Consider the following 13,913-nt stretch of genomic DNA (forward strand, 5'->3'; position numbering starts at 1 on the left):
GGTGAGCGGGGCGGCGCCTGGCGGGGCCGGGCGGGCCGGGGCACCCACGGCGGGCGCTGTGCTTGCAGAGGGCCTGCGGGAGTACTTCAGCCAGTTCGGCGAGGTGAAAGAGTGCCTGGTGATGCGGGACCCGCTGACAAAGAGATCCAGGTGAGGAGGCCGGGCCCGCTCCTCCCTTCGCCCCCGCCGCGGCCCGGCCGCCACTTTAACCAACTTTCTCTCTTCTCTCCGCATCCCCTCTCCTGCCCGGGCTGCGGGGCTCAGGGGCTTCGGGTTCGTCACGTTCATGGACCAGGCTGGCGTCGACAAGGTTCTGGCCCAATCCAGACATGAACTGGACTCCAAGACGGTGAGATGACTTCTCTCATCTCAGGGGTGCGTTTGCCGGCGGAGCGGCTGCTCTCGGAGCAGCCATCGATTGCGGTGTTTGATTTCCAGTTAGAGGTTGTAAACTATCGATTACCGATAGAGATTGATCGGGCCCTTCTCCACCCCACTTATCAGCTGGTAACGGAGCCGCTGCCCACGCTCTGCGCTCGCTATTGACCGCTGACCCAACGTCCGGGCATCGATCCGCGGATCCCGGCGGCGGCCATCCTCCTCCCATTGATCGGAGGCCCCTCCGTGAGCTGGGGTGCACGGGCCCGGTTGTGCTGAGGGTGTTAGGGCCGAGGGGTGCTCCCTTCTGGCAGCCCCGTTTCCTACAGCCCCACAGCCCGTGCTTTCCCCTCGGCACGGAGCATTCACTCCTCGCGCCCTGGTGCTTTCCCCAGGCGAAGTTTTTGTAACGGTTGCGGAGGTTCAAGACTTTATTGTCTCCGAGCGTGGCCAGCACCCGCCCATGTGGGCCACCAGCGCGCTCTCCTGCTCTCGCTCTGCAGCCCCAGGGCCCCTGGCTGGGCTCCGTGGGAGATTTCAGTGGCGTATGGCACACGGAGCTGAGCTGCAGCGCTCGGAGATGTGCGGGCTCGATTTTGGGGGGTGGGGGTGAGGTGTCCGAGTGGGAGGTCCCTGCTCCACAGTTTTAGTGACTTCCCTTTCCTTGGATTCCTTTTCCCTGCTGCTGCCCTGGGGTGAAGGTGAGGGTAGGGATGGGGAGCAGCGGGGGCTGCGTGGGGGTGCCGAGGTGCAGGGAGGTGTTCCTGTGCCAGGCACGGGCGGCACAGGAGTCCAAACGTTCAACTTTACTTGCAGCATGCCTCGGGCATCCGTGCCTTTATTGTGGAAGAGCAGGACCCCCTTTCTGAGGGTTTACGGCATGGGTTGCAGCGAGATTTATGTCTGTTCCTGTTAAACTGCCTGGCTCGCTCCCTTTGATGTGCACAGGTCCTTCCTCCCCCTGGCAGCTCCGGGTTAAGCCTATCCCAGCCCTCCTGGCCGAGCCTGGGTCCCCAGGACTCCCAAACCTCCTTCCAGCAGTGGTGTAAAGGGAGCTGTGCTCTGGGGGAGGGTTGTGATGAAGTATTTTCCGGAGGACCCAGGGTTTTCCTCTTTTTTTTTTTTTTTTCTTCCTTCTTTCTCTTTCACTAGCCCATGTAAACACGGTATCAAATCAGCTAGTCCCACCGTGAGCCTGGCTGGTGTAGACCCTCTTGGAAAGGCAAGCAATGGAGGCCTGCAGCAGCAATCCTGCCGGCGCTGTGGGGCTGGGAGTGCAGTGCCATCCGGAGGCTCCATTCTTCTCGCTGCCTCCTGCGCCATTCAGCTCCGTGGGGCTGGGGAGGGACGGGAAGGGGACGGGCGCTGTGGGGAGCAGACGGCATCGTGGCAGAGGGCACATGGGGACCGGCCATTGAAATTCCCGGCTGCATCTGCTCCGCTCGCCTTCCTGGCGTGGCGGAGAGAATGGGGATGTTCCACAGGGTCCTTCCTTTGTTAGGAACTTTCATCCTCCTCCCCATCCTTTCTGTTTTTCACTTGGGTTGGCTTTCAGCTGTCGGATGTTTTGGGGTGCTCTGCCCAGCGATTGCCGGCTGAGCGGTTGGTGCTGTGGTGCTGCACGGAGCCTCCGTCCACCTTTTGCCTGCTGAAAGGCTCTGCAGTGAGTCACGGGTTAAATGACACGAACTCATCTGAATCCTAATTTAAGGTTTTATGAAACTATGCTGGAAAAGGCCCGGTAGCCCAAGAGCCCTTTCTCTCCAGGCTTGGTGTCTCCTGGTAAACAGCGTTTGATAGACAGTGGCTGCCCAACTTGTTGCTTCATTGTTTTCCAATTCTCCCTATCCTAACGAGCGCTGTTGGCCCGAATCTCCGGGGAAACCTTGTGCTTTTCAGACTTCTCTTTGTTTGTAAGCTAGATTGCAGCAGCCCGTGGGGTTATTTATGGAAATGCTTGATATGAGAATTGGCTTTGCAGTCTCAAGGTAAAAGATTTGCGTGACTTTGTAAAGCTGCAGCTGGCCGCTGCCTTGAGCTTCTTCTTTATGTGCTCTGGGAAGAGCGGGCTCCATGGTGCTGCTTCTCTGACTCGTTTCTTTGTTGCCGTTCCTGACTTTTTTTTCTGGGTTTGTTCTTTTGTGGAGGAGAGTGAGATGTGCAGCTCTGGGGGCAGTGCTGGCAGATGGAGACAGGGTGACCGCAGGGGTGCGGTGACCGAGCAGACCCAGGGGTGAGGTCTGGGGTCCCCTGTCCTGCCCTGCTGGGGGACGCTGATAGCACCGGCTCCGCACAGGATCTGCTCCGTGTGCCACGGGCGGCATCAGGAGCCCTCTGCGCAAGCACCTGCGGCATCAGGTACCCACGGCGTCAGTGGGATTCCTGTCCCTAGCGCCGTGTGGGGTGAAGCGAAAGCAGTTTGTGCTCAGGTGACTCGTGCTTGCCACAGCCTGACATGGGGTTTTGTTTTTTTGAATGCAATCTGAACGGTTCTGAATGCTTTTCCTCTTAGCAGATTTCTATCTGGGTTTGTGAAAAGGATCTGTTACGTCAGTGGGTGACACTGAAACACAACTCCTCCGGGGCTGTTTGTTCGAACACCAGAAATTAGGGAAAAAGGTACCAGTGCTTTTGCTTTAATTAGACTCCAGCCGCTGAGGAGCGGTCCGGTTTTAGTAACTTGAGTCCGGCGCTGAGCTCGCTCCCTCCGCGTGTTCCCAGGGCTGCCCCTCAGCCGGGCGCCCGGCCTCCCCTACCTGCACAATGGCTGCTTGTGCAGAAGAATTCGTGCAATGACTGCCTGCTCCCTCCAGCCAGGAGGACGCGTTATCTCTGCCCAGTTGATCACACTCAGGGTAATGAGAAAATGAGGCCGAGCTTAGCATTGCTGAGTATGAAAGCATCTTCTTGGCAGGAGCTGAATGACACTGGCTGAGAAGTAAAAGACAGTAGATTATTGTTTTTGCTTATTATCTGCCATCAGCCTCCTGGTCTCCTGCCGTCCCCTGTCCTCAGAATTCGCCGTGGGTTTCTGTGCTGGCCAGGAAGCAGCAGGGCGTGCGTGTGTGCAGGAGGGGAGGGACAGCTCGGATGCCCCATGGAGGCACCCAGAGGGTACAGTAATCTGCTTGCGCTCGCAGCCTGGGGAGAGAAGTTTATTTTTGAGTTTATTTGTGCTCTTCACTTTTGCCTCTGTTTACTTACGTGCTGAGTTTATTTATGTTGTAGGCTGTGAGTCAGGATGGAGGTGGGGAAGGCTGGTGGAAGGGCCCGGGGAGGCCGAGCTGCAGGGCGGTGTGGACGAGCAGGAGGGCTGCAAAGCTGAACAAAGCAGTGAGAGGAGCTGAAGAAACACAGCTTCCTTTGGGCTGTTTGAACTGCTGGCGGGTGGGATGGTGCTCTGGGCTGCCCTCTCAGCTGCAGCCTGTCCAGGCACGGGGATGAGCCAGACCTGCCTTTACCACAGGTCTTAAGCTGATTTGTAGCTCTGGATCATCCCTGATGTGATGTAACTTTACAGGAGTTGCTGTGAAAAATAGGCTATAAAGAAAGAGGAGGAGCGCAGGCTTCATGGACGTTCGGTGTGCAGCTGCGTGCCCAGCTTTGTGGTGCTGTGAGGCCGACGTAGGCACGCGCTCGTCCGTGCTGATTCCAGCAGGATGCGTGGCACCTGGATGGGGCGCGGAGCCCGGCGGCTCCGGCCGGCAGCAGCTCTGTGCAGCAGCCGAGCAAGCACAATGGAGGGCTCGGCCCGCGGAGGGGAGGCATCGCTTCATTGTGCGCAGTGCGGCCCGCAGGAGAGGGGCAGCACGCTGCCCTGCGGCCACAGCCCCTGCTCATCTGCGGCAGCCGGCTGGGGCTTCGGATTGCTGGGTTTAATTGGTAGCGTCCTGCCTGCTCTTTTATTTCTTCGTCCTCTGTTTTTGGGGTGAAATGTTGGGCTTTTTTGCGCGCTGCCTCTTTTCTACCCTGTTGTTAACCAGGTGAGCTCTGTGCTTGTAGATAGAGTGAAGGGGGAGGGAGAGCAAAAAGGCAAAAGAAAGCACTTTTAATATGACCCTGATGATGGAGGGCACCCGGGGGCAGGCCGAGCGGGAGGGTGCAGCCGAGCCTGTTAATCCCAGCACGTGATGGGCTCTCGGGTGCCGTCTGGCCAGCGCTCAGCTGGAGACAGACTGCTGCATGCTGGGACTCGTAGTCTCCATGGATTACACCTTACCGAGCAGGGAAGATGTCTGCGGCCTGCTTCTATGCACCTCGGGTAGATTCTTTGGGTGTTTAGTAAGGTGCCACGTGGGTGAAGACAGTTGTTCACATGGAGGAAATGCTGTGTTTGTAAATAGGCAACAAAAATATGTTCACCCCTTCTTTCTGTCTTCTCTTTCAGATTGACCCGAAGGTAGCATTCCCCCGCCGAGCACAGCCCAAGGTAGGTTCTGCAGGTGGGCATTGCATCCCCAGGGCTGCAATTGGTGGTGGTGAATTTTGTCACTCTGCACGGGTTTGCAGTGCATGCAGAAGAGTCGTTCTCTTGGGTTCGCTTGGAGCGTGAGCTGCTCCTTTCAGGTGTGCAGTGCAGTGCCGGGGTCGTGTGATGCTGGAATAATCAGCAGCCTCCCTTGGTTGTACTTCGGGATGCAACAGATAAAAGTGGTAAAATAAACTCTGCCCAGGGTGAGCCTGGTCCTTTGGAAGTTGTGGTCAGTGTCTGGAAGTTGCAGGCCTAAGGAGACACAGGACAATTCTGTGCTGTGATGTGATACAGGTGAAAAGGGAGTTGTGAATACAGATATGTGATTGAATGGGGGGAAGGGGTGAAAGATTTTATTTTGGGAAGTGGCCTTGTGCATTCAGTGCTGGAAAAGGCAGAAGGAGTTTGGTATTGGACCTTGTCTGCAAGACTCTGGCACTGAAGTGAGCAGTTGCAGCAACTCTTTCCAGGTGTGCAGCTAGAGACTTCTAACCGAGGTGCCAGTAGCAGGCTGGATACTGCTCTTAGGCTTTGGATCTCCTTTTAAGTTTGTTCTTGGATGGGAGTTTTAAAGTTCAGAATCTCAGTTCCGTGTGCTGTCATAGGAGGAGGAGCTGGGCAGAAGCAGTGTGGAGAAGCACAGAGGGAGGAGAAGGCTGGTGCTGGAGGGAAGTAGGGGGGATCAGGCGCGGAGAACAATTGGTGAGCAGGTATCCCAAGTAACTGAAGCCAGGAAGCACATGGTAGGAATTGGGTTAATTCCATTAAGCAGTTTGGTGACAGAAGGTGCTTTAGTGTTAGAACGGGCTGCTCTCCAAGCCAGGGAATTGCTGCGGATTAGCCCTATGCTCCTTGGGGTAATTAGGACCATGTGTTCCTCTGAGAGCAGGGGTGTAGCCAAGCAGCCGAGGGGAGGATGCAGCTGGAGAGCCAGTTGAAAGGATGTCAGTGTGCCTCAGCCTGGCAGCAGTGGCCCCTCTCAGGGCAGTTAGTTTGTTCCCTTGTCCCAGCAGCACAAGCGAGAAGTGGCAGAGAGGTCTTCTCTTTGCTTTCTTGCAAAGCCAGACAAGATTTAACGGGGAGGTGACTGGGCAGTGGTACGTGATGAGTCTTGTCCCATTCGAGGCCGGATGCTGTGCAGTTAGCGAGCTAGGGTGGTGAAGCTTGGAGAGCCTACCTGTGCTGGCTGGCCTCCAGCCAGTCTTCCCGCTTGGAGAAGGAGAGCATACTTCTCCAGGGGAGCCTGGAAGAGGCTGGGTGTGTGAAGCAGTAGGGCTGTGGGAGGAGCTGGAGGGCCGGGGAAGTCGAGGTCTGCTTCTCTGGGGTGCAAGGGTGCCAAGGCAGTGGCTTGGCGAGGAGAGAGGCTGGTAGCGCGCTGTGCAAGGAGGAGATGGTGTCACTGAGCTGCTGGTGTGGGGGGAGCACACGTAGGGTCCGGCGTGGGCATTTGGGGTGCTTTGAGCTCGACTGCAGCAAAGAGGCAGCCGCCTCCTGGCAGCAGAGGGTGAGTTAGTGGCCTTTTGAGTCTCATTCTCCACTTGCTTTCAGTTTATTTGGTGAATTCCTGTCCTTCCCTTTTCCAGATGGTGACCCGAACGAAGAAGATATTTGTGGGTGGTCTGTCAGTGAACACTACTGTGGAGGATGTGAAACAGTATTTCGAGCAGTTCGGGAAGGTAAGTCTCTTGAGTGGTGTTGGATCAAAGCTGTTGCTTCTGAGGCAAACAGGAGTTTTCTGAACTTTTTTGGAGGCGGGGCTAGGAGCCTGCAAGTCTTTTGCACGGGGTTAAGTAAATTGAAGGTCAGTTACAGAGGTTAGGTAGCTGTAATGTGCTTGTAGGGGCCGTAGCCCTGTGCAGATTTGAAACAAAGAGCTTGTGCTTGTTCCTGCAGTCACTAGGAGCTGGGTTAAGGGAATCAGTTTTCCATTTTTTTCCCTATCCAGAGGCCGGTTATGGGATTTTGGTCCTGTAGATTTGTCGTTTGTTTAAATGCTGAAGGTGGATTTGCAGGCACCCTTAACAGGGCTGCTGCAGCATCAAACCTGTGATTTTTGGTCTGTTTGTAAGCCTTGTGAATGGTATTTTTGTAATCTTTTATTAAAATAAGCCTTTTTGTCCTGAAACTTCCCCTGCTGAGTCTTGGGCAAGTGCTGATGTTGTTTTTGGAGGTTTGAGGAAAAACTGGCACGATCACTGTGCCTTGTGTTGGTCTGGGACTTCTGTGCCAGCTGGTGGCTCAGGGGAGAGCAGGCTTCTGCGGACTGAAGTTGTTTGTGCCCTTGCTCTGTGGCAGCCAGGTGTGCAAATCATGAGTGGCAACAGAGTTGGAGGATGTGCGAGGCTCAGTCTTGGCCTTTCAGCTGCTTCTGGAAGCTGTGAGCGTTCTCGGGAACAACTCAGTAACTTTAGACTGAAGGAGCCCAAGATTTTTAATGGCATTAGGAACTGATGGGATTACTGTAGCCGGAAGCTGTGTATGGTCACTTCTGGGACAGGGCACTGTAACTGTTTTGCTGTTGCTCAGTGGCATTGTGCACTTACTGTTGCTTTGGGGAAGAAGGGTTGGATTCTGTAGCTGTTGGGAACTTCCTGCCTGGCCGTGGTGGCAGAATGTGATTTGCTGGGTGGCAGTCTGGCCAGGACATTGCTGATTGCATTCTGGATGTGGAGCTGTGAAGAGTGTGAGGGATGAAGGCTTTGGTACTCATTTTCTTCTGAAAGATTATGCAAAAGGGTGATGCTGTTTTAAGGTACGTTAGTTGGTGAAAAGGAGGGGAGATTTGAAATCAGTTTTGTTGTACATCTGGAACTTTTGGGCAGAAAATTTGGAACGAGTGTTAGTTCAGTACCCTTGCTCAGCTTTGAAAGCCAAAACTGTGCATGTTCTGGGATGTTGTCATGGCTGCAGAGTGGAACTTCTTAGTGTTTCTGTTCAGCCCGAAGAGAGTGGTAATGGCAAAGGTCATCAGAAGTCCTCATGTTTGCTGTTCATAAGCTCTGTATGGTTTTTATTTTCTGTTAGAAATGAGCAAACTCCCTTGCGTCCCTGGGAGCTTTCACACAGTGTCACCGAAGGGCTCCACTAAAGGTGGTGTTATCCATGTGTCTGTCATCTGAAGTCTGTTAGCTGCATGTGTTTCTGTGCTGCTGCCGCTGGATGCGTTTGATAGGAAACCAAAATGTCTTGGGCATAATCCCCTTTTAACCTTAACTGTACCCCTGTTAATTTGAAGCAGAAGCATATCACCTAGCACTCAGTTTACAAGCAGTTTCAGTCTGTTGTTCTAGTTTGAGAAGAACTTTCCAGTTCTTTTGGAGTGTTATCCTGTGGCGTTCCTCTTGTTTAATGGTCACGTGTTGAAAGGTGTCCTGACATCATGAGACTGGCAAGAACTGGTTGTGTCAGATTGTTTTCCTGGGTCTGGGCAGAAGAGAAAGTTCTGTGTAGCTCAGTGTGATTCATTGCTGAAGAACCAGCATCCCGGATGACATCCGGTGCTCACAGTCTGCATGAGGCCGATGCAGCTGGCCTCTGCTCTTGGGAGTTTCCGTGGGGAGAGGTCAGGGCTGGTCACATTGACCCTCTGTTTTTGGGGCAGTTTTCTGACTCATCTGGCTGTATGAGCTGAGGAGGCTTCTCAGAGCTCTGGTGTAAAGCGTGCTTCCTGGCCTTTAACTGTCTTCTAGGCCAAGCCTCAAATAATTCATCAAAGGCCAGGAAAACTGTTTCCCGAGAAATTCTCTGCAGTTGGTAGTTCCGTATAGCTGATCTGTGGGATCAGTGCAAACACATTTCACAGCGGAAAGCCTCTGTGGCCATCAGAGCTGGGGTTCTGGGCTCTGAATGTGCCTCTCTGGTTTCCAGGGCAAAGAAAAGCCTGTTGCCTGCAATTTCAGATGTGAGTCATTCTTACAGAGAGCAGGATTTTGGTACACAGGCTCTTCTGGTGTTGGTTGTGATACTTTGAGCCCTCCTAGCTTTCAGAGGTTCCTTATGATCCCTTCTTTAAAGGTACACAGTGCACCCGACTTTGTGGTCTTCCATCTCCTTAATTTAAGACACCTCTAAGTGAGAGGTGAAGCTTCAGTCATGTCATCTTGGAAAGCCTCTCTGAAAAAAATAGCTGTTTAATTCATTTGGGACTTCTGGCATTGGATTGGAACTACCTGAAAAGAAGTTATTAAGGATGCCCTTCTTGGAGGACCGGCTTTGTCTGTGTTCGCTCTTCTTCTGAGTGACCTTCTGTTTTTCCAGGGTCTGACAGGGAGAAAAATGACTTTTCTTTTCTCCTGTTGGAGAATGGTTAGATTCTAGAGGGGATAGAAACAGGAGATATGCAGTCTTGATTCTTCAAAATCAAGCTACCAGGTTCCTGGGGGCGACTTGTAGTCAATCTTCATGAATCCAGTGGCAGGCTCAGTGTGGATCTTGGCTTCAGAGAGAGGTCATCCATGCAGGCTGCTGAGGGTTATCTTCCTGGTCATCCTGGGGCTGCAGGCCTTAGCGTGCAGTAGACTTGCCACCTTAAAACCTTTACATCAAGATAGGTCCTTTTTGAAAAACACATTCTAGTCTAGCCAGAAAGCATGCACATACTGTGGGAATTACGAGAGGAAGTTCTGTGGCCTGCAGTACAGACAAGGTCAGATGAGAATTATGATCGTGTTCTATTGTCCAAATGTGTGAACTGCAGTTTGTGAGCCTACCAAGGTAGCTGGTATTGGTGTATTTTGGATAAGAAGCAACACTTGGAGCCTCTAGTGTTCGCTAGCAGGAAAAATAATGGAAGTTTGATTGGTTTCAAAATGAAATGTTTTTCCATTAAAAAAAAAACAAAACAAAACACAAAATTCCCAGGACTGCCATCTCCTTTTGGCATTTCTCCCTGTTGTCCTATTTTTGTTCTGGTTTCTTTCCTTGCTGAGTCCAAAATCTTCTCTGAGCATTGTAAAATGGAAGTGACGAAAGAAAAATGAAGATGTGTGAGAAGGAAATCCCTGAGCATTACTAAAGATGAAGGGAGAGATGGATAGGATAGCACCCCAATTCTTTGTATCAAAATACTTGGTTTTGACAGGAGGAAAAAAAAAAAAAAGACGATTCCAAATGCAGTATGAGAGTTTCTCTGCTTAGAAAAAATGCCACTTTTTTTCCTTCCAAATCTATGAATGAAAAATATGGGCTGAATGCTTTCATGGGGAAAAAATAGAAAGTGGCTTGCTTTCTTTTTTGTTTTGTTTTGTTTTGTTTTGGTGCAGTGAGAGAGACCAAGAAGAGCCCCTCAAGATGGCTTTTGTTTGTCAGGTGCAGCTGCTAGGAGTTTAAACATGGTGGGATCTCTAGGAAACACTTCTGGCTCCAAAACCTGCATCTCTCTGAGGTGTGAGCTGAGACCATGGACGTGCTTTCTAAAGGACAGGGATAGAAGTCCAGAGAATTACATTCACAGTATGGGTAGCCAAGCGTCTTGGCTTAAGTTGGTGAATGTTGGAGGTCTTGAGACTTCACAAGGAAGTATTTCAACAGCCTCTTTAGATTCAGGGTACCACCCTCACTGAAACCAGAAACAGAAAGAAAGGAGGAAGAGATCTTGTACGTAGCAACTCAGGCATAGCTAATAGCTAGTTCTCTGTCTTGCTCAACATGTATGGGGGTGCTTCTGGAGCTCAAGTCCCAGCTTCCTCCTTTTCTACTTCAAGCTGTGGGAGTATGTCGTTCTGATTATTTTTTCAGGGGGAAAGGGGATTGTCCATCAGAGTAATTTCTTTGGGCTATTTGGTCTCTGAGCTTGCAGGCAAGGTTATTTATTTCAAATAATAACGGGGAAAAAAACCCCACATATCGTATTTCTTTGTCAAGGGTTGATCTGATGAGGTTTTGGGGTAGAGAGGGTCAAATAAATTACCAGGTGAGAGGCTCAAAACAAGTAAGGTCTATTTTTGTCACAGCTCAACTAAGCTGTGAAATCTTTGCCCCAGGATATTGTTGATAAAATTTACATAGATTCCTAAATGACTGGACAAGTTTGTGGAAAGCCTTTTAAATCTACAGACACCCTTTCAAGTTCGGGAAATCCCTGAATCACAAATGACTGGAAGCTGAGGGAGAATTCTGGAGTCTGTCACAATGTCTTTCCTTTGTCTCTGTGTTCTTCCAAAGGTGTTTGCTGTTGCTCTGTGCCTTGGGTGTGCTGGGCAGTGTGGACCTCTGCTCTTACTTGGTGCAAGCTGGCTTTTATTTGTCACTGGTAGAGAAATTGTTCCTTTCAGAAACTAGAAATGCAGAGGTACTGGAAGAAATGGGAGCCTGGGCCACAGTCTTGTGCTTGGTAGTTTTCTTGTGTGGTTTTGCATTGAGTGAGGCAGAAGTGCAAAAAATTAATTCACTGGGAGGCCTCTGCATGACTCGCTAATCAGTTGTGGCTCCAAGAGTGCTTGAGAAGCGCTTGAAAACAGTCTGCATCTCTCCCTGGGCTTGCAGGTGATCTGCACATTTGGATGAGCTGCTCACGAAACCTCAGCTCGTCAGTAAGGCAGATCGTGCCCAGAGAGAGACCCGCTCTCTCTAAAAATATCCTGGAAGCAGGCAAGAAAAAAAATCTGCTGAGGTCAGAGTACGATTCTGACCTTTAGGTTGCCATCTAATACTCAGTCCAAATTCTGGACCGTTTGCTTAAGACAGATTCTGAGATATCACTCAGGCGAAGGCTCTAGTACTGTCCTGACCAAGGGAAAAACCACTGTATCTTGTGCGCTTGTTGTAATGACAGTTTGCGGGTCTATCACAAATACATATTCATGTACACCTGCCAGAAAAATGGTGTGGTTGGCTTGGATATATTAAATGAGTTTTCCCTGCTGACTAATTGGAGAACCTTTAGGTACTGATAGAGAGTTTCTTTAAAGGAAAGAAAGTTTCCTTTGCTTGTGGTAGGCATGCTTTCCCTCACTTCGGATTGGGAGGCTGTTTAATTAATTAATCTTTAATCTGCCGTTCTCTGGAAATTTCAGGGATCAAAGCTACTTGTCAACCTGCTATGGATTTCCAAACTGGATTTTGGATTTTCTTCCACAGATCAGAGGGCAACTTATGCAAATTCTCACACATAACAGGGTTGCAATGAACAGATGGGGAGGGGAGGGGAAGGGGAATCTGATCACCTCTCTTGTGGCAGTAGGCAGTTTGGCTGGTGGTAACAAAGCCTCTGGAACAAAGGGTACTCTGTGCTCCGCATCTGGTAGGCAGATAGCCAAAAATGCTGGAGCATTAATGGTCATTCAGATCTTCGGTGGTTCATTTGATATGTGCCAGGTGCCTGCAGTACAGTGTGAGAGCAGGGAAGAACACCTGGATAGGCTGTCCGCTCACCTGTGGCATGGAGCGGGCTCTATCCCTTGGCTTAGTCTCATTCCCAGAGTTTGGAGAACTGTTCTGCGGAAGAGAGTACGAAAGGCAGAAAGCCTGGTGCCATGCAGGTGCAGCATGCTGCTCCGTGGAGTTAGGCTCTGCATTGGTGTATTCTCCTCCCCAGAATCAGCAGAATCAACCTGCCCTGTCTGAGCAGCCGAGAGAACCTCTCTGATTGCTAATGCTTTCCCTTGGCCGAGTGGTTTCTAGATCGTTTGGTTTATGTTTTCCGTGTTGAAGCTGCCTCACCAGCTATTGTTCTTTTATCTTTTTGCCAGTATGTTGCCATGGTTCCTTCTAGGACCAGTGAGCAATCTTCAGTTGAAGTTCAGGTAGAAGGCACCTGTCTCTGCAAAGCATTTGCTTGAATATTTACAACTTTCTTCAATATCTGACTGTATGGAAGTGCACCCAACATTTCTCATCAAATGTGTGTAGGAAATTCTTTTTTTTTTTTTTTAAATCTGCATGAGGCTGTCATTGGCTTCCTCTTTTGCAGGGACCTATGACTGTCCCAGGAAGACTGAAAGATAGTAGAGTGGGGCTAGGTCACTGAAAACAATTGGGCCTTTTGGCCAAGCCAAGGTGGATTGTGCAGCATTTAGTTTTGGTATGTCTCCTGTTTGGGCACCTGAAAGTCGTGGCTGCTTTGGTGGAGGTTCTCTTTGTGAAACCTGTCTTCATGTGCCTGCCACCGCCGCCCTGCTCGCTGACACCAGGTGCTGGTGCAAGAAGGGCTTCTCCACCTCCCGGGACAGTGCCGCTAGCTGCCCACCTGCAGCAGTACCAAATCCATGCAGGATGAGGAGAGGTTCCTCCCCAGGGGCAATATATATATGTGTTTCATTTTGTTGAATGTTAGCCCTCACTGAAGAGAGTGGAGAGGTGACGTTATGTTGGGGGTAAGGCTCAGGGATGTGGTATCTACACTGCTACTGCCACGTGCCTGTCAAAACCTGATCTCCTGCGGTAGGGTTCCTCAGAAGGAGCTATCTAGAGAGCTGTGACCCTCCTTTCTCCTCTGTGTCTGACCCTCGTGGCTGCACACAGGAGGCACCATCTCATCCGTGGCTTGGAGTTAGCAGACCTTGAACTTGTGCCCTTGGCTGTTGGGTGGCTGTAGCCCAGACCAGCAAGCCAAAGAGTTCCCTGGGAGAGCCTTGGCCACGGAGCTCAACAGCTTTCTAGTAAAGAGATCTGCTGCTTGGGCTGTGTTTAAAGAGTTGGAACAAATATTTATTTAAGGGCCGGGGGGGGGGAGAGAGAGAGAGGAGGAGAAGGACAATTCACCCAGCAAGAAAGCCTTTGTCCAAGAACAGCTATGGTCATAGATTGAGTCCGCACCCTACCAGAAATGAACCCGGGGTGTCTGTGAACCACACGCTTCTCGCCCCGCGCCGCCTGGCCCCGCTCTCCCTGCCGGGCCGCGCTGAAGCGAGATGGCGGCTCCTTCCCGCCGCCTTCCACCTTCCCCTGTGGGCGCCGCCGGCCGCTCCTCGCTCCCTCTCTCCCCGCGCGGAGGAGAGCGGGCGCCGCGGGGCGGCTTTGTGCGGGCCCGGCCGCTCGCTCTAATCCGGGAGGCAGCTGCGATTGGCGGCCGCGTTGCCGCGGAGACGGCCCCGCCGGCGGCCGCCTTTGTTGGGGCCCGGCGCGG

At 51.6% G+C, this 13,913-nt stretch overlaps 1 protein-coding gene across 1 annotated transcript in view; it reads left to right on the forward strand.

The window, feature by feature from the left end:
- Positions 1-13,913, forward strand: part of MSI1 (musashi RNA binding protein 1) — a 28,355-nt gene that overhangs the window by 442 nt on the left and 14,000 nt on the right. The window contains exons 2-5 of the mRNA XM_021413074.1: positions 7-150; positions 265-349; positions 4,766-4,807; positions 6,433-6,525. Coding sequence (XP_021268749.1) covers positions 7-150; positions 265-349; positions 4,766-4,807; positions 6,433-6,525 — 364 coding nt within the window. The remainder of the gene's footprint in view (positions 1-6; positions 151-264; positions 350-4,765; positions 4,808-6,432; positions 6,526-13,913) is intronic.

Source organism: Numida meleagris, chromosome 14, assembly GCF_002078875.1.
Source record: "Numida meleagris isolate 19003 breed g44 Domestic line chromosome 14, NumMel1.0, whole genome shotgun sequence".
Taxonomy (NCBI): domain Eukaryota; kingdom Metazoa; phylum Chordata; class Aves; order Galliformes; family Numididae; genus Numida; species Numida meleagris.